This window comes from Carcharodon carcharias, chromosome 31 (genome assembly GCF_017639515.1).
Source record: "Carcharodon carcharias isolate sCarCar2 chromosome 31, sCarCar2.pri, whole genome shotgun sequence".
NCBI lineage: Eukaryota > Metazoa > Chordata > Chondrichthyes > Lamniformes > Lamnidae > Carcharodon > Carcharodon carcharias.
Window position 1 is genome coordinate 15,124,385 of NC_054497.1, and position 20,998 is coordinate 15,145,382.

Genomic DNA, 20,998 nt, shown 5'->3' on the forward strand with positions numbered 1-20,998 from the left:
TGGGAAACCCAAGGCAAATAAAACATTCATTAAGATCTTCCAAGTACCAATGGAATGCAGATTTGTCAAGGTTACTAACCTTCCAAAATAAGTTGGCTGAGTAAATAAAAATAACCCATGAAGAGAGATTTTAACATACTCTCAATATCAGACTGAGGGATTCTTTTTATTTTGAATAAGGTACTGGGAGAAGCAGGAGAGTTTGATACCAAACGTCAAACCAATTAAAATCTGACTAATCCAGTCCCTGGCTTGTGTCTGCCTTATGGAATGATACTTGAGAATGGATCAAATGACAGAATCAATCACTTTGGTTTATCACCAGTCATGGAGTCACCTAAAACAAACTTGTCAATGAATGATCATAGGAACATAGGAAGAGGAGGAGGCTATTTAGCCCTTTGAGCCATTCAGTGAGATCATGACTGATCTGCGACCTATTTCCACATACCCACCTTCATCCCATATCCCTTACAACCTTTGGACACCAAAACTTTATCAATCTCAGATTTAAAATTTACAATTGATCTAGTATCATTTTCTGTTTGTGGAAAAGATTTCTAAACACCATAGCCCTAGTTTCCTAATTTCACTCCTGAAATGCCTGGCTCTAATTTTTAGACCATGCCCCCTAGTCCTAGACTCCCCAAACAACAGAAATAGTTTCTCTCTATTGACCCTAACATACTTTGTAGAAGTTTATTAGGAAGTGATGGAATATTCCAATAGGTTTTGAGGAGTTTAAGAAATAGATCTTATAAACAGAGAAAGTCTTAATTATAAAGTTGGAATGTTAAGTGCTTGGTTTGACAGAGGTTGACACATGAAATGGATTACAACTCTTCAAAGCTGAAGTCTGAGCACACTGATGGTGTCAAATTACAATAGCAAAAGAAAGCTGTACATTAGGTTCATTGAGAAGAGACTGGCTAAAGTGGCCGTGGATGGTGCCTGGTCACAGACATACCTACACTGGAATCTGATTGTACCTGAGGGAGCAGGAACAGTCACAAAATCACAACCAACCCAGATGGAGAGGGTTATATACTGGTGTTTATATTCCAGGAGACAGCTGAAATGGTAGAATGCTAAAATAACAACAACTTACATTTTAAAATATTCTTTCATGGGATTTGCACATCGCTGATAAAGACTGCATTTGCAGCTCATCCCTAATTGCCCTTGAACTGAACATTTTAGAGGGCAGTTAAGAGTCAACCACATTGCTGTGGGTCTGGAATCACATAAAGGCTGGCAGGTTTCCTTCTCTAAAGGACATTAGTTAATCAGATAGGTCTTTACAAGAGCAATCAATGATAGTTGTTATGGTCACCATTACTGAGACTAGCTTTATATTCCAGAGTTATTTATTGAATTTAAATCCCACCAGCTGCTATAGTGGGACTTGAACCCATGTCTGCAGAGCATTAGTCTTGGCTTCTAGATTACTAGCCCAGTGACATTACCACTATACCATCATTTCCCCTTATATAACAGTTTTAACTTAGTAAAATGTCCGAAGGCATCACAGGAATGTTATCAAACAAGACTTGATACTGAAACATAAGGAGATGTTAAAGCAGATGGCTGAAAGCTTGGTCGAGGAGGTTTTAAGAAGTGACTTAAAGGATGTGTGCGAGGTAGAGAGTGGGAGAAGATTGGGGACCAAATTCCAGAGCTGAGGGTCAAGGCAGCTAAAGGCACAGCCACCAACGGTGGAACAAAGGCAACAGAGGAGGCACAAGAGGTGCAGAGATCTCAATTGGCTGCAGGTTATGAGATAGCAAGTGGTGAGGCAATGGAGGGGTTTGAACACTGTGGTGTTCAACAGGACTCGGTGTGAGTTAGGAGATGAGCAGATGAGTTTATGATGAGGTAAACTGCAAACTCAACCTTGCAAAGTTATGTAGTAATCTTGGTCATTGAATGTGATTCTGGTTCTCTGCTATAAAGGCAAAGCCTAACTAATGCTGAGAAACTGCGTTATATTTAACATCGTGCCAATTGTGATTACACACTGATTAATAATGTATGTCTAAGTGCTTTATGTGCTCTTTGGTTAATTTTGTAATGGTGTTAAGTATGCTTTTATAAATATTGTATAAAATTATGTTAGTTTATGCATCTCCAAGCTCAGTTCTCAATTCTGGCAGGAGTTCATTGTGTTCTGGTCTTTTGCACATCTCTTCATTTTAATCATACTACCACTGGGGACTGTGCTGGAGGTTATGCTGAATTTATATAAGACACTCGTTAGACCTCAGCTGGAATATTGTGTACAGTTTTGGGCACCATATTATAGGAAGGATGTGAACACATTGGAATGAGTGCAGAAGAGGTTTACAAGAATGGTTCCAGGGATAAGAAACTTCAGCTATGAGGATAGATTGGAGAGGTTGAGACTGTTCTCAGAGGACATTTGATGGCGATGTTCAAAATCATGAGGGGTCTGGGCAGAGTAGATAGGGAGAAGCTGTTCCCGCTCGTAAAAGGATCAAGAATAAGATTTAAAGTGATTTGCACATGAAGCAAGTGTGTCGTGAGAAAAAACTTTTTCACACAACGAGTGGTTCAGGTCTGGAATGCACTGCCTGCAAGTGTGGTGGAGGCAGGTCCAATCAAGGCATTCAAGAGGGCATTAGATGATTATTTGAATAGAAACAATGTGCAGGGGTATGGGGAAAACGCAGGGCAATGGCACTAGGTCATAATGTTTATTTGGAGAGCTGATGCAGACATGATGGGCCAAGTGGCCTCCTTCTGTGCCATTAAGATCCTGTGATTCTGTGCCTTCAGCTACTTGGGCCCTAAGGTCCGGATTGCCCTCTCTAAACCTCTCCCTCTTCCAAGATGTTACTTTTAACCCCTCTTTTTGATCAAGTTTCTATCCTAATATCTCCTTACATGGCTGGGTAATGCTCCTGTGAAGCTCTTTGGGATGCTTTAATTCATTAAAAGTTATAGAAATGCAAGTTGTTGTTGTATTGTGTCCCATTACTAACTATTTTGGAACGTGTAATCATCAATATGTTTTGGATTGGGTTATATAAAATGGTAACGTTAGTGGAAATCCCTGAAAAGGTGTGTACGGTTCCACTGGCAGTGGCTGTCCTCCAGCATGTTGTCCAATTGCTCACCCATTAGTGGGCTGTTTGACCAAAGTAGGCACCACGGGCGAGGTTGCTGCTGTCCTCACTTAGCACATGGAATTTGAATTCAATTAATCTGGAATTGAAAGCTAGCCTCAGGAAAAGTGACCATGAAACTATAACTTATTGTTATAAAAACACATCAGGTTCACTACTGTCCGTTAGGGAAGGAAATCTGCCAAACTTACTTGGTCTGGCCTAAAGGTGACTCCAGGCCCACAGCAATGTAGTTGGCTCTTAACTGCCCTCTGAAAGGACCTAGCAAGCCACTCCATTCAAGGGCAACTGGGATGGACAACAAATGCCTTGCCAGCGACACCCAGGTCCCATGAAAGAACAAAAAAAAAATTCAGTTGGAGCTAAGATTTCTTTCCCTATTTGTTTCACTAGATATCTCAGGAAGTTGCTCTGTCACCCTGTGTGAGAGAAGGAAGCCCTAAACACTGCTCTCTGCCTGCATCTTAAACATGCCTTGTCACATTCCACTTTACGGCACACTATTAAAAATTTATATGTCTCCATCCTGCCTTCTGCAGACAGATTTACAACAAAATAAAACTCATTGCTGAAAGTAAAATATTAATCTCACTGCTGGAATTTTAACTGTTTCCTTTCGTACTGTCTTGTGAGCTTGGTGCAGAAGCTGGGGCTGTTGCTGAAAGTGCAGGTCCCTGCTTCTCCCCTCTCAGTCAGACCATTATTACAGGAATTGATGGAGTGCAACATCTGATCCCATAGCTGTCACACTTTTAGCATGAACCAACATTTAACTGCTCTCAACAAACTGCTCTCTGTTCTATTTTAAAATACTGGTGCTAATCCATTAGCACAGTGCTGCCTGATACATTAGCTACTACATGGATTTGACTGATTGGGAATCCAGGTGTGCTTTTGGTCATTAATGGTCAGTAAATAAGATTAAGAGAAACAGTTATTGATCATACCAATTCGATACACATTTGCATAGTGTGTGCATGTAAACATTAACTTTTCTGAATGTTTATTGGTAAAGCGGTGAGATGAAATGTTTTTGATGGTTGTGAATGCTTTACTACCTTGGTTATTGATTGGTGGGAGATGTCCTGTATTGTGAGTAAGATGTTTTCTGCTAATATTAGTGCATGTGGCGTATACTGTGTTGCTGTAGGTTCTCTCTCTGTCTCTCACTTTGTCATAGTCCTCGAGCTGTGTAAATTTCTCTGGGTACTAAAGAATCTTCAGGCTAGTCCTCAATAAATGTGCCAACTTCTGTTTAATACTCTACCTGTCTCCCTATCACTCCACAACTTGCTTCTTATCACCTCCCTAATGTGCCTTCACACCAAACTCACTACATAACCACACCGCAGCAAAACAACTGTATGTCACTGTCACAAAAGCATAATTCTCATGGTATTATTGTGATTTATAAGGTTAATAGTGGGGTTTGGATAGTTTCTGTGTGTGTGTGTGTAGGATTTAATTGAACTGGAGACAGCTGGTCTGGAGGCTTTGATTCATCAAAAGAAGGTAGGTTTGAAATGCTAAGTATGTAAACATGGCTGAAGTCTTAGAATGTGAGATGAGGAGAATTTGCATTTTTAGATAAATCAGGGTGGTTTGAATTTCAAAGAGATGGTAGAATGTTACATCTAGCCAGAGAAGCCAGGCCAAGCAGTGTGTTTATTTTTCCCAAAGGTTACTGATAATATTAGCACCATGAAAAGATTTATCTTATGAGAAACGTAAGATTCCAAAGGCATATGGGAACAATGGGATTTACATTAAAAGGAAACATGTATAAAGGAGAATGAGGCTATGTGTCAGGGAAGGCATTGTAAGATCTACCAGAAGTGTGAAAAGCCTCCAGTATTTGTGCATCAAGCCTGCTGTCTACAGAAACCGAAGCTGGGTAAAGCCACTTTGAATTCTACTGTCCAGGGTATTGTGTTCTGGATCTGTTTAAATCTATTTTTTTCCATTGCCTTAACAGGGGTATAACTGGAAGCCAGATTAATTAGGGTTTTAGGAGTTATTATAATAGTTATTTGTAGACCTATGTATGTGCTTGAAATCTCTTCCTTTGTTAATAAATGTTTAATTTCATTTTCTGAAGTCTTGATAGACTTATTACTTCTGAATTCAGGACACACATCTCAAAATAAATACAAATTGCTAATCTGTTGTGATGGCAGGAATGAGTTTCCCTGGTGGATTTGAGGCATCTGGCACGCATCATCTGCCACGTCATAACAGTCACGGAGCTTTCAGCTGTGGTAACCCTCTCACACATCGAAGGCATCATATTCTACTGACTTTCAAATTAACTGAAGGCATAAGAATTGTTCCTACAAAGAGCTGGCACATGCTCAATGGGACAAAAGGGCCATCCTATGATTCTATAACCAAATACACAGTTGGGACTCGATTGTTTCAAGAAATACCAATTTGAGCTTGTGCAACTCAAGTGCAGGGCACCTCAGATTAATTGAAGGGCTGAAAACAGATATCTTTTTTTTACAGATGTTTCCTGACTGGTTGAGGGTTTCCAGCATTTTCTGTTTCTGTTTGAGTGTTTCAGTGCCTGTTCTAGTTTGTTTAATCGGAACTGCAATTGTTTTGTGTTTACATTCTCTGCCTGCTCATCATACACTGACCAGCCATTGAATGAGATGCTAAGACTTCAATTTCCTCACCCAAGTGGACTTTGAAAGCAACAACAACTTGCATTTATATAACACCCTTAATATAGTGAAATGTCCTACAGCAGCATTATTAAAAATTTGACACTGAGTCACATAAGGAGTTATTAGGGCAGAAAGCTTAGCCGAAGAGGTAGGTTTTAAGGAGTGTCATGAAGGAGGAGAAAGAGAAAGAGAGGTGGAGGTTTAGGGAGGAAATTTCAGAGCTTAGGGTCTAGGCAGTTGAAGGCATTGCCATCAGTGGTGGAGTGATTAACATAGGGGAGGCTCAAGAGGCCTGAATGTAGGATCACAGAGATCTTGGAAAGTTGTAGGGCTGGGAAGGAGATTACAGAGATACGAAGGGTTGAGGCTATTGAGGGATTTGAAATCAAGGATCCGAATTTTTAAATTGAGGTCTTGTTGAACTGTGAATGGAGGATAAAACTTTGGGAAGATGAGATTGGATGGGATGAAGGGCCTTCTTAATCTGAGCCTATTTCAAAGTAAATTAGAGCAGATTTACCTAGAGTCCTCTGGCCAACATTTATCCCTCAACCAACACCAAAATAAACTCACATTGCTGTTTGTGGGATCTTGCTGTGTGCAAATTATATGCTGTGTTTCCTGTATTACAACAGTGGCTACACTTTAAAGAGCACTTCATTGGTCGTAAAGTGCTTGGGATGACCTGAGATTGTGAAAGGTGCTGTAGAAATGAAAGTTTTTTATTTCTATCTTGTGACATAGCACATTTATTTTTTTTAATTAATTTTTGCCCTGCCCTTTTGTTTTTGATCTCCCCACTGCATGCACTATCCCACTTCCTACTCAAGGGGAAAGGGAGTGATTATTCTGTGGCATTCTCTCTTGTTCCATTCAGCCATCTAGAAGAACGAGAACAGGAGGAAGCTACTCGGTCCCTTGAGTCCATTTTTGTTGTTCAGTTAGATCGTGGTTGATCTGCAACTTTACTCCGTTTAACCACTTTGGGTGAATATCATTAATATCACCACCCTTCATGTGAAGAAGTGATTCCTGACATCACTCTTGAATTACCTAGCTCTAATTTTACACCCCTTTGATCTGGACTTACCCAGCAAGGGAACAGTTTCTCTCTATCTACCTGATCAACTCCTTTAATCATTAACACCTCATTCTGCTAAGAAATATCAGGACACAGCCTGAGATGACGCATCTCCAATTATACCAGCTAGCCTGTGGAGAGGTGATGCGATGGCCAGCCTCCCTGCTCTGCCTCCCACTGAGATGGTTGGCTAATGATGGAAACATTATTTTCTGTGTTAATGACTCCTGATGCAAAGAGCGTTTTCAACCCCTAGCCTGTATTGAGGCCACCACTTACAGCTGCAGAGAACACACATTATTGATGAGCCACTGCTGACAAAGTTCCGGTTAAAGGTTGACTTTATGTGGTACTGGATTTGACTGAGCTTTACACTGAATATTCTTGGCAGCTTCCACCCACTTTCCTTTCCTGAAGGTGCTGACTCTTAGCATGCTCTGACAGGGCCAGTTGCTCTCCAGTCTGATGCCAAAGCAGTTAGCAAATTATTTGTTGTGAACTTTGGCAGTCAGCAGGCTATTCGACTGCAGGGACATCACAGCTAACATCAATTCTTCCTTCTCCCTGTGACCACACATGCAAATGTCCAGTGCTAATTGTCACTGCTATGGTCAAGGTGAGTCAACACCAACACCAACTTATATTTATACAGAACTTTGAATGTAATGAAATGTCTCAAGGCGCTTCCCAGAGACATTTTAAAACAAAGTATGACACTGAACCACATAAGGTGATCATCTGATCAAAAGCTTGGGCAGAGAATCAGGTTTTAAGGAGGGTCTTAAAGGAGGAAAGTGAGGTAGAGAGGCAAAGAGGTATAGGGAGGGAATTGAAGAACTTGGAGGCCACCAATGGTGGAACAACTATAATTGGGAATACATAAGATGCCAAAGTTAGAGTGCAGATATCTGAGAAGGTTGTGGGACTGGGGGAGATTAGAGAGAGAAGGAGGGGCAGAGATCAAATCTGGTGTTTAGCTCAGCCAGTTATTGGTTAAACACAGTGAAATAGTGGGGGCTGGGAATCTCCTTGTTTGGAGAACAGTAAGATAATTCAGGAGTGATTATAGAGTATTCACATTCCTAAATACATGGGTGCACAAACTACAACCCCGAGGGCCCAAGCCATTCCTCAGGCCCAGCAACCTGACTCATGGAGCTTGGTAACTCAGTCTATTTGTTATTCTATCTCTTACTCACTGTCTGAATGTCAAGGAGGTTGGATATGGCTGTTCTTAGTGCTCTTGTCACATTGCTAGATACATCTTCTCCCTCCCCTTGAGCAGAGAATCCAAGCTGACACTCAGAACGCCAGGGAGCACTGCACCGTCGGAGGGTCAGTGCCAAGGGAGTGCTGCACTGTCGGAGGATCAGTACTGAGGGAACGCTGCACTTTGGGAGGGTCAGTACTGAGGGAGTGCTGCATTGTTGGAGGGTCAGTAATGAGGGAAAGCTGCACTTTCAGAGAGTTAATATCGAGGGAACGCTGCACTTACAACAGTTAGTACTGAGGGTGTGCTGCACTGTTAGAGGGTCAGAGCTCAGGGAGTGTTGCATTTGGGAGGATCAGTACTGAGGGGGTGCTGCTTTTCAGATAAACACTAAACTGATCATAAAAGATCCCACGACCACTAAACTGAAGAAGAGCGGTGGGTACTTCTCCCCTGTGTCTCGGGGCCAACATTTATTCTATAACCAAAATCACTAAAACAGGTGATGTGGGTCAGTATCACATTGCTGCTTGTGGGATCTTGCTGTGCGCAAATTGACTGCCACATTTCCTACATTCCAACAGTGACTGCCCTTTATTGGCTGTAAAGCGCTTTGGGACATCCTGGGGGTTTTGAAATATGCTATGGAAATGTAAGTTTATTTTCTCTCCATTTGTTCTCTTCACTTTAAAGCTGCAATTAATTTGGCATCGAATTGACCAATCAGCGTTGTTGAGGGGGGTGGAACCTCCGCCATAAACCGTTGCTAAGGCGCAAATCAGCGCCTTGACAACGGAGCGGCCCGGTGTCTGAAAGCAGCGGGAAACGCCGCAGACTCTGTAAATATTTCTCAATAACCAAAATGGGAATAAAATCAAACCGTCCGAGCGCACCAATCGCTTCAAGGTGATCAAATCCAAGCCGAGAGAGGCTGGGCCTCCCGCTGCTGACTGACACTCTAACCAGCCAATGGGAGGCTGGAACCTGAAGTCAGAACCAATCACCGTGAAAAATAGGCGGGACTATAAGCCACGCCCCGCAAGGCAGATTCGAGTGGCACCCACTCCAGCCAATGGGATACCGAAGAAGTGGCGGTGCCGCCAATGGGATGCGCTGGAGGGCGGGACATCCGGTGATTGCTGGGACCCGGATTCTGTCCCTAACAACGGCCGGAGCCGGAGCGGGAGCGGGGCCCAGGTGAGTCAATCCTGCTCCCCGGCCTCATGTCACGCAGACCCCCCCCTAGGGCTGGGCTGCAGGGGGTGACCGCGGGCCGAGGCTTGAGCTCCAGTCTCACAGCCTCCAACCGCCATACGGGGCTTTAGTGATGGTGATGGGGATGGGGTTGGGGGGAGAGAATAAGACAGACTTGCATTCCTCTAGCGCCTGTAACCCCCTCAGGACATCCCAAAGCCAATGAAGTCCTTTGTTTTTTGAAGTGTAGTCACTGTTGTAATTGCGGGAAACACAGCAACCAGTTTGTGCACAGCAAGATCCCACTAGTAGCCATGGGATAATGACGGGAGTCTGATTTATGTTGATTGGGGGGGATAAATTTTGGCCAGAAGCTGGGATTCTTTGCAGTGAAGGCTAAGGGGAGATTGAAAAGCATCAAAAGCATTATGGGTTTTGACAGAGTAAATTACAGCAGCTTGAATGTTGAAAAAACTCCCCAAGGTGCCTCGCAAAAACAAACAACAAGGACTTGCGTTTATATAGTTCCTGTCACATCCTCAGGATGTCCCAATTTACTTTATAACCGTGAGGTGTTCGGATCAGTCAGCTTTGGCATCCGTCCATCTGCGAAAGATAATGGATACGCAGCAGACAATCTGTTCAGAAGGCGTGCCTTCATATGGTGAACCTTTGCGGATGGCTAGAGAGGGCTATCCTTGAGGGGCAGGTTCTGCCGCATGATGCTGCCAATTGATGTTGTAGGTTGCTGTCTTTGGCATCTGTTGCCAAAGTGCTGTAGCCACCGGTTGCCACCGGCTGGTGCCCACAGGAGGTGTCTCCTTTTTCCTCTGTCGTCAGCTGATGACAGCCAGTTGTGATAATCGATGTCTAGGGTCTTCATGTAGCACTTGTAGGCATCTTTGAAGTGGATTTTGGGCAGCTGCCTCACCGTATAGAAAGTCCTTTGGTACATGACTGTCTTCCATCCTGTGAACCATGAAGTGTAGCCACTAATGTAACGTAGGAAACATGGCACCCAGTTTGCACACAGCAAGATCCCACAATCAGCAATGTGATAATGACCAGACCACTTTTTTAGTGATTAAAGGGGGATATATTGGTCCTAGAGTAAATAAGGAGAAACTGATTCCATTGACAAGAGTGTTGGTAACCAGAGGACACAGAATGCTAGCAATTGGCAAAAGATAAAGAGGAGATTAGGAAAGATTTTTTTTTAATACTGTGATTTGTGATCACAACCTGAAAGGGGGATGGAAACCGATTCAACAGTAACTTTCAAAAGAGAATTTGATAAATACTTCAAAAGGAGAACAAATGTGCAGGGCTATGGGGAAAGAGGAGTGGGACTTATTGGATAGCTCTTTTGAACAGCTAATACAGGTACGATGGCCTCCTTGCTGTTAAGAATCTATTGGCAATAAAGATTTAAACATTACTGAATCTGTTGTGCTGCACCTGGGAATTGAAGTGGAGTTTGAGGATGGGGGATAATTGGAACATTGTTTGCTGATACAGTTCACCCCTCTTGCCACCCCCTCAAGGCCAATTGCAAATCCTACATGCTGTCCTTACTTTTGTCTTTCTATTGTAAAATCTAAATTGCACACTTGAACTAGAAACTTGGAGTTACAACCTCCCACCAGCAGTGGTGCTGCATCAGCATCTAAATTGTCAACACAGCTTATCCAGCATCCAGTACTGGCTGAACAGAAATTTCCTTAAGTTGAGAATGGGGAAGACGGAAGCCAATATCTAAAGCCTGTGTTACAAACTCCGTTCCCTAGCCACCATCCCCCTACCTAGCAACTGTCTGAGACTAAATTGGTTTGTTCACAACCTTGGAATCATATTGGACCCTAAGATGAGCTTCCAACCATATCCGCTCCATCTCCAAGATCACCTATTTCCACTTTGGTTGCATCAACCCCTGCCTCAGCTCATCTGCTGCTGAAGCCCTCACCCACACCTTTGTTAACTCTAGACTTGACTATTCCTATGGTGCTGCTGGCCAGTCTCCCACATTCTACCCTCTGTAAACTTGAGATAATCCAAAACTCTGCTGCCAGTGTCCTAACTCATACCAAGTCCTGTTCATCCATCACCACTTGAGTTCCCTCACCTATATTGGCTCCTGGTCAAGCAGCACCTCGATTTAAAAATTTTCACGCTTGTTTTCAAATCCCTCCATAGTCTTGTCCCCTCCCTATTTCTGCAATTTCCTCCAACCCCACAACCCTCCAAGAAATTGGCGTTCCTCTAGTTACGGCCTCTTGAAAATTCCCCACCACTGGCAGCCGTGCTTTCAGCTTCCTGACCACAAGCTCTGGAATTCCCTCCTTAAGCCTCTTCAACTCTCTACCTCTCTTTCTTCTTTGAAGACACTCCTTAAGGCTTTCCTCTTTGCCTAAGCTTTTCGCCATCTGCCCTAATATCAGCTCGTGAGGCTTGGTGTCTCATTTTATTTTATATTGCTCCTGTGAAGGGATGTTTTGTTATACTAAAGGTGCTAAATCAATGCAACGTGTTGGGTTGAGGCAAGTGGAAAAATTAGCCAGGATTTCCCGGATTACTCAGCAGTGGCTTGTTTGCAATGTCTGGTGGGTTTGGGTGTGACACTTTGTGCTGTTGTACATTCTGCCAACAGCGTTTTGGTTCCCACCAAGAGGATGTGATGAGGGTAGCCTAGGATCAGGCCGAATTGATGGGAAGACATTTGGTAGAAAACTGCCTGATCAGTAATGTTTATGTTTAGATGCAATAGTTCAGTAATACATGCTGACTCCTCTTAGAGGGGCTTGAGGGAGATTGGTCCAATTTTTCTTTAGGAAAGGGAGCTAATTCTGCTTTTTTTTTTAGTATGAAATAAATCCCCTTGTTTCAACTGGTAGGGCTAAACCAGGGGAATTGGAGTAATGTAGAAACCAGATGCTTCCATAGTTTAGTGGGTAAATGTAATGTGTGGTATGACACTGATCCTCGCAAACCAGGACGTTCTGGGTTGGATACCTCTGTGAAAATACATACATACGAACTAGGAGCAGAAGTAGGCCATTTAGCCCCTCGAGCCTGCTCCGCCATTCAATAAGATCGTGGCTAATCTGTTTGTGTTTCGAGTTCCACATTCCTATCTACCGCCAATATATTTAGCAAGCCTTCAATTTTAAACCTGAAAATTTCAACAGGATATCCCCTTTTCTATTTCTGTCCCAGAGTTTCCCTATACAACACAGAATCATGACAGTTCCTTCACCTCTCCTGGGATCAAATGAAGGTGTGCCACAGGTCTTAGGAATTCATTTTGACTCTCCTCTGTTTTCCAATCTGGTACTTAGACTTCCAGAGCTCGCTCTCTCTCTCTGAGGATTCCACTGCCGATCTCTTCCACTAGCTTTACCAGGCAGATGTGACAATTTTAATTCCTTATGAATTTGGACTTTTCATTCCAAGCATGGGCCCCGTTTGCAATTCCTACTTAGTGACTCCCTGGTTCCTAATGGCCTCTATGCCTTCTAAGCTAATTAACGGTTTCTGTGAGACAGCACACAGATAAACCTAACACAAAAGGGTCGCTCCCTGAAACTTATCCCCATGACAATGTGGTAACCTGGGATGTCCCAGATAAAAACATAAGAAATAGGAGCCATTCAGCCCCTCCATTGAACAAGATCATGGCTGATCTGTCCCAGGCCTCAACTCCTCTTTTGTTCCAACTCCTCATAGCCCTCAACTCCCCAATATTTCAAAGATCTATCTACCTCCTCTTTAAATACTTTCAGTGATCCAGCCTCCACATCTCTCTGGGGTAGAGAATTCCAGACATTCACTACCTTCTGAGAGAAGAAATTCCTTTGCATCTCCGTTTTAAATGAGTGTCCCCTTATTCTGTAACTATGTCCCCTGGTTCGAGATTCCCCCACTAGTGGAAACAATTTCTCAACATCTACCCCGTCAAGCCCCCTCAGAGTCTTGTACGTTTCAGTAAGATCGCCCCTCGTTCTTCTAAACATAATAAATAAAAATAAGTAATAACTTAAAAATAAATCTTACTTAATTCTGAAGCCTGGCCTGAGAAATGTACTGTCCATTGTGATACTGAGCTGTATTGAATAATTTCAGTTCAATTTAAAACCCTTTTAAAAAACAAGTATATTTTGCTGCATATGATTGAGCATTGAATTAAGGGGAATTGTAAAGTCCCCCTGTATGCACCTTGATCTTTTTATGCCTTCAGATTCTGACACCCCCTTAATCCTGTGGTGCCTTAATTTTTTCTAAGTTCTAACTAAACACTGTGTAGGATGTAAATCAGGGAGAAAAGTCCAAGGGTTTAGGAATGAGTTTTTGACTAGTTTCTGGTTTAATAAGGTTGCTAAACTTTTCATGCTGCAGTATATTAATCACCTGTAGGTCTTGGTGAACCTCATAGTCTTTGTCATATAGCAGGCAGGCTCATGGGTTTAGGAGAATATTTTACCTTAATTGCTGGGTTATCAATGCTAAGCACCTTTCCGAAATGCGCTCAGATGGTCATTGAGTTTTGGCTGTTTGACTGTGGCAGACAGTACATTTTGTTTATATCCTTACTGGGTTTCATTAGAGGCAATATACTCTCTGTGATTACCTCAAAGGGATGTTTGCTCATAATAGGAGCAGAGGGATCAAAAGGATCGAGAAAGAATCCAGTGCTATAGTTTTAGAGATATGCTTTTTATATTGATTGATTCTCTGAAATGGGGATATTAACAACCTTTTTTTCCTGAAAGGAGTAGAGTTTATGCGTAATGGCAGAGCCCGAGCCAAAGAAGGAAGATGCAGATTCCAGGCGAGTTCAAACCTTCCCTATTGTCAGGGTGAGTTTCCAGTTAAACTGCATGAACCCCCTTCCCAGCTGAGACTAAGAAAGCCCATTCAATTCAATGGCCTATTCAGCTCGTGGATCTAAGCGTTACATGCTGCCTCTGATTGTGGAGATGATCCCCAACAATTTTCTTGAAAGCTCCTCGCCATGTAGCTGTCCAAATCCAGAGCAAAGCTTCACTTGTCAAGACAGGGCTCCTTGCAGCAGACAGAGACACACAATGTCAGTTAAGCTCTTATTAATCTTGGCAAGGTCAGGTCACAGACAGTACTGTAAAGTTTATTAATTAATTAACTGGTACTCTCATGCTATAAAATAATAATTTGAATTTCATTTTAAGCATGAAGAAATGACGTCTTGTCAGATTTTGACGTTGTTCTGATTGAAACCAGAGAGCTAGAATGGGCAAAATAAAATCATTCATTTTGACCTACTGCCACTACATGTGAGAGGACTGTCAGTAAATGGCGCTGATCGTGGTGGTAAAACTTTGTCACACCCACACATCCCTGTTGGGTGGTCAGTCATTGTTGGTAAAACAAGTCATGATTGGCTGATTGTCCTAACAGAACGTTTTTATTCATTTACGGATATGGGCTTTGCTGGCTAGGTCAGTATTTATTGCCCTTGAGAAGATAGTGGTGAGCTGCCTTCTTGAACTGTTGCAGTCCACGTGGCCAGGTTTTAAGTGACCCTCAAAAGTCTCAGCTGTTCAATCCTACAAAGTATTTAACTGTTCTGCAAGGGTTTTACGTTCAGTGCCATCCTATCTTTAACAAGCTTGTAGTGAGCTTTGTGTTAAGTAGCCTATGGCACCGTGTTCTCTCAACCTGTGAATAAAATGGGTATCTATGCACAGTGCAAATTGCCTCCAGTCTCACTCCAGTAGACGACATCCTTCAGGAAATTGGGGCAGTGTGGGAAATAGGGGAATTTTCACATTAATGCATTGAAGTGATTGTACTGAAGAATATTGTTGGGCCAAAGGAGAGGGAGCTTGACTGCTTGCTGTGTTGGATACAGAATGTCCGAAATTGGAAAGTTATTCCTTACACCAGTATTAACATCCTTCAGGTTAAATTCACAAAAGCAAAAACTTTGTGTAAGTTGCTCCTGTATATTGCAGGAAAACATGCCAATTAGCTGTGACTTCAGCACTCTGATTTGAATGCATGTTACACAAAGTTTCCCTTTAGTGGAAGCTGTTTCCTCAGCCCCTGTCATCTTCTGTTTTCAGTATTGTGATATGCCAGAGGAAATGAAAGTGGAGACAATGGAATTGTGTGTCACGGCTTGTGAAAAGTTTTCTGCTAATAATGAGGTGAGTGTGTCTTGCTCCAATTATATGTGCAGCTGGTTTATTGATGGGCGGCTGGTCTCACAGATGTTTTGTTCTGCTGTGTGTATTGTTGCTCCCCCGATAGTTCAGTTGCTAAAGGTGTTACTACACGTGTTCAATATTCCCATTAAACTGTGTGGGTACGCTGCTACAGAGCAATCTTAAAGGGACCGCATGAGGCAACAAGCAGATCATGCACAACAAAAGAATTAGAGACGACAGTGCATATGATACTAAACTGTATAGATTAGGAAATGGTTTTGATATCTGCTCTGTGATAAGCCAGCATCCCTGCTCCTGGCTAATATCTGGACATTCCTGTTAGAGAGAGATTGTGTAAGCATGTGTGTGCGCATGTGTGTCTGGATCTTGGCTATGATGCCCTTCATAATCCAGTTCCTTGCCTGTGCTCACAATGTCTTTGCTCAGACAGCAAGGACAGTTATGTGTGTGAGTTCAAGGAACTGTGCCCAACAAAAATCAGCATCTTTTTGTAGAGGAGCGGGGGTAATAAACAGTATTCTTTAGTGGAAGATTAAGAGGTATGAGCCAGTCTTTTGTGTTCACGTTTCCGTGCTGTGAAACTCTACTTGACAACACTCCTGGATTCTGTGAAAAGAGAACATAGCCACCTCCTTTAATACAACACTGGTTTGCACTTCTTAAACCTCCTTCTCCCTTCTGATGTATTTGTACCTGTTCCTCTTTCTCTCTATATTAAAGGTGAAGAGTGTTCTCTGGATATAGTGGAAGGTGACAAGGCTAAATTAATTACCCACCCCTAGTTGCCTGAAAAGGTGGTGATGAGCCTTTTCTTTGAAGGGCTCCAGTCCTCCTGTGAAGGAACAGCAACTTTTTCCAGAATGATTTGAAGTTAACTACCGGAACTGTGGCCTGTGTGGCAATACCCTAACCACTCGAGTTGATGTGTGCCCTACCTGTACAATTTACTCGAATAAATAGCTTGGGAAGTAATGCATAAAGAATGCACTCGATCAGACACACCACTGCACATCTACTCTGTTGGGTGTCTCTCCATTAGTTTGACTGAGGTGGGGGATCTGGAGTACGTGGTATTATAACCAGCAGCCCTCCTTCTGACAACTCAATGAATCAACACAATGATCACAAAAGAGGAGTTTTGATCCTATTTTGGAGAAATCTCATGGGCATGTCTCTGTCCCTTTCCCTACTAGGGAGCCAGGCCCTTGTAGTAATGTTGGGTTCTGCTGCTAATACAGGGACTGAGTCTGAATGTGTGAGGACAATCCCCCCCCCACCTCCCATCATGTTTATTTTAAAATAGTGGAAGCACATTAGTAAACTCATGTTTTCCTGGGTCTACAATGTTGTCAGGTCACTGTAAGTCAGCTGGGTTACACAATAGGGTGCAGTCAGTGGAAGGAATACCAGATTCTGCTTTCTGCACTCTAATATCTGAATTGCTGGATGATAAAAGACCAGGATCCATCCAATTCATCGTCTATAATCATATACATGAGAATGGAGTTATTGACTCATCGCAGTGATCAATCTCTATCAATGAGTCTCCAACAGACCCAGACATGAGGTGAGGAAAACTCCCAGCAGTGGAGAGCTTTGGGAACCATAGGTTCAAACTTACCTGTTCCTCCCTTCTCCACGCCCCACACATCAGTTCTCAAATTACTTGGATAAGGTGTTGTTCTATTGTATTGTTACAAATTACTTCATTCTGGCATCTAGAGACAATGAGTTCCCCTGAATTAACAGCTCCACTTCCCAACTTTTTAAAGAAAAAATTAACTTGTTTCATCTCTTCCACAGACTGCAGCCAAAATGATTAAAGAAACCATGGACAAGAGGTTTGGTGCTTCCTGGCATGTGGTGGTTGGTGAAGGGTTTGGGTTTGAAGTCACTCACGAGATGAAGAACATTCTCTACATGTATTTCGGGGGCAACATGGCAGTGTGTGTGTGGAAGTGCACATAACATGAAAGGACTTCACCTGGAACAGCAACGCTGATTCTCCTCCTCACTCCCCCAATCCTAATTTGTCTCTGAACACTACTGCACAAAGGACATTGATTCAATCCAGTCACTACCAAGGATCATCCTGCAAACAGACCACTTGCAGTTTGAAAAGATACAAAGCATTTCTTCCAGTTTCATCTAGGGCAGGGACAAGGACTGAGAATATTTTTAATCTCCTGTTTTTTAACAAGGCACAAAAACAAAATGGTCAGAAATGAACAATATTATCATTAAAATAGGATTCCCTGCCCTATTTTTTGGGATTGTAATATGCCTGGAATATTAACAAGGTGAATGATGCAGAGCAAAGGTACACTTCTATACAGTGTTTTTAAGTGATTCTTAAAATCTTACTTCCATTAATGGCAACCAAAATAGTGCATGAATTTCCAAAGGGATTTTCCTGGCATGGGATCTGAACGTGAGCCTCGATGTATGTTTTCATTGAAGCGACAACCACCATTTTAGATTCACGTGAAACAGTGCAGACATTCCTGGGTAAGGGAGGCTGAGGGGAGAAGGCAGATTGCAATGAGAGTTTCACACCCTGACCGTCAAATAAAGCCTCCACCCCAGCCTAGCCTGTGGTTACCCATTTGAAACTTAACTGAGATTCTGACAAGCTTATTTTTTGATGCAACTTTCTGGGACCAGACGAAGGTGGAAATGGGTAGGGGAGACAAGACAAGTCTGGTCTATTTCAGCGTTAGAAAACTGTTTCTCACTTCAGTTCACTTCTTATCAGCTCCATGGAGGTGGATGAGAGTATCACAAGCCTTCGAGTTAAACCCTCAGTTGACTTGTTTCATAATAGTCACATTTTTTTAAAAACAACTTTTCAAAATATTGTTACAGAAATGTTCTCACTTGTATCTTCACAGGTTTTAATTAAAAAAAGTACTATTTGAAATGCATTCTGCAGTTCCTTGAGATTCTAATTAGATGAGGGAGAAGATGTCTTGCCCTTTGAGATTTTTGTCCTGAATAAATTGGTTTAAAGTGCAATTTGTGCACAGCAAGGTCCCACAAGTAGCAATGAGATAAGTGATAACATAACCTGAGACTTAATATTTGTTAGGAGAATTCCCCTGCTGTTCCAAATCTTTAACTTCAACAGGGCTGATGAGACCTCTGTTTAACGTCTTGTCTGAAAGACAGCACCTTCAACAATGCAGCACTGCCTCAGTATTGCACAGGAGTGTCAGCCTGGTTGTACGCATTGAAATCTCTGGAATGAGATTTAAATCCACAACCCTCTGACTCGAGCAGGAGAGTGCGACCCACTGAGCCACACTGACACTTGGATAAGGGTCAGGGACATCATAGCTGAACCCAAGCAGTATTGTTGGATAGGGACCAGGATTGACAATCCTTGCTGATTTTTCCCAGTTTGAACATTTCTAATGTCTACCTATAGTGTTGGTGAATGAGTTGTGCAATCCCCTCTAAAAAGGATTATGACAGAGGAACCAGGATTAGGGAATATGACCATACAAAATAGGAGCAGAAGTAGGCCATTCGGCCCCTTGAGCCTGCTCTGCCATTCATTAAGATCATGGCTGATCTGTTTGTGTTTCGAATTCTACATTCCCATTTACTCCCAATAACATTAGATTCTTGTTAGGCAAGGGAATCAATCTACCTCCGCCTTAAAAATATTCAATAATCCCATCTCTTCTGCCTTCTGAGGCAGAGAATTCCAAAGTTGCACAACCCTCAGAGAAAAAATTTCTCATCTCCCTAAAAGGGCGACCCCTAATTTTAAAACAGTGCCCCCTAGTTCTGGACTCACCCACAAGAGAAAATACCTTTTCCACATCCACTTTGTCAAGACTGTTCAGGATCTTTTATACTTCAATGAAGTCACCCGTCACTTTTTTAAACTCCAGTGGAAACAAACCTAGTCTGTTCAACCTTTCCTGATAAGACAACCCACTCATTCCAGGTATCAATCTTGTAAACCTCCTCTGAACCGCCTCCAACGCATTTACATCCTTAAATAAGGAAACCAAAACTGCACACAGTATTGGGGATGTAGTTTCACCAATGCCCTGTATAGCTAAAGCATAACATCCTTACTTTATGTTCAATTCCATTTGTAATAAAGGATGGCATTCCATTCATCTTAATTACTTGCTGTACCTGCATACTAACTTTTTGTGACTCATGCATGAGAACACCTAGATCTCTCTGCACCTCGGAATTCTGCAGCTGTTCTCCATTTAAATAATACTCTGCCTTTTATTATGACCCCAGCTGATTTTACCACCAGGCAAGCCTGATCCCAGGGTGGAACCCAGCTTGATAGATCCTAACTTTTATCTTTTGTTTAGAAATGTGGAGAGTAGCTACTGAACAATCACAGGAGTCAGCTGATGAACTATAAATGAAAGGATAAAGCGTTTATTAAACAAGAAAAGATTAACTATATTATTCCTTTACCACCAACTATACCTTTACGGATATATACAGATTTGTAACAATAACATAAGTTTCAAAAACTATCTTATACTCTAATGTTCACAGTAAGTACACAGTCTATATAAACCAGTAGGTGACCTGTGGTCAGACACACCACACTCTGAAACCAAGTGACAGATGCCACCCCAAACAGATGTTATGAATCTCTCCTGAAATCCCCCCAGATGCTTAATACACTGTGAGCCAACTGGTCTCACTGAACTCTGTCTTTCACACGAGGGCTTCCAATCTCCACTCTCTAAGAACTTGCTTTGGAATCGTCTCTCAAACCAATGCTTTCTCTCAGATGCCTTCTGCAAGGATCCACCTTCAGGGTTTTGAACTCTCCTTCTGATGTTCCTCTCCCCTCGGTCACCACATGCATTCATGCTTCCTTCCACGCATTCTCACTGATTCAGCTATCAGCAGTGTGCCACTGCTTCATATGGCCATAGCAAACAGTTACAGACCTTCTGCTTTCTCTTTGGACCTTCTGAATTCTCACAAGCCAGACTCACTTTAAATTGGCCTCCTGCAGCTTTTCTTCATTTAAGCTTGAAGCTCCTCACTCTTAACTTCACCTAACAGGACCTTTTCCAGGTTCCAGGTTCCTGTCCTTCCTTTGACTAGAAAGTCTGCTTGGGATCTTCCCTGTTCCATTCCCCTGGAACTTGCTATCAGCCCCTTTTCATGTTCTGCCTGTCCTGGTACATTCTTCCAACTGAAGTCAAACTGCTGTTTTTACTGTATGTGTGTGTGTCTGTGTGTAGGTGGATGGGTGGGGCCTGCCTCACTGGACCTCTGTTGCTAGGCAACAGCACAGTTTTTTTCTACTCTTGTGTTTGCTTTAATTTTCTTAGAGTCGTAAAACTCATAAAAAGTTGAGGCCCCAGCACAGACCACTGTGGACCTCCACTCCTCTCCTCCTGCCAGTCAGACAAAGACCCATTTATGCATACTCTCTATTTCCTGCCAGCCAACCAATCTTCTATCCATGCTAATATGTCACCCCCTACACCATGAGC

At 42.5% G+C, this 20,998-nt stretch overlaps 1 protein-coding gene across 1 annotated transcript; it reads left to right on the plus strand.

Moving 5' to 3' along the window:
* The first annotated feature begins 9,236 nt into the window (after window positions 1-9,236).
* Window positions 9,237-18,423, plus strand: LOC121271691 (dynein light chain 4, axonemal-like). Its single transcript, XM_041177842.1, has 4 exons — window positions 9,237-9,303; window positions 14,067-14,153; window positions 15,399-15,482; window positions 17,307-18,423. Exons 2-4 carry the CDS (start codon window positions 14,085-14,087, stop codon window positions 17,469-17,471), a joined length of 318 nt encoding a protein of 105 aa, XP_041033776.1. The 5' UTR covers window positions 9,237-9,303; window positions 14,067-14,084; the 3' UTR covers window positions 17,472-18,423.
* Window positions 18,424-20,998: the final 2,575 nt, after the last annotated feature.

Coding starts and splice junctions, on each gene's coding strand:
- LOC121271691 (XM_041177842.1), top strand. CDS start 14,085: ATGGCAGAGCCCGAGCCAAAGAAGGAAGATGCAGATTCCAGGCGAGTT. Junction 14,154..15,398: donor AAACCTTCCCTATTGTCAGG/GTGAGTTTCCAG, acceptor TTCTGTTTTCAG/TATTGTGATATGCCAGAGGA. Junction 15,483..17,306: donor AGTTTTCTGCTAATAATGAG/GTGAGTGTGTCT, acceptor TCTCTTCCACAG/ACTGCAGCCAAAATGATTAA.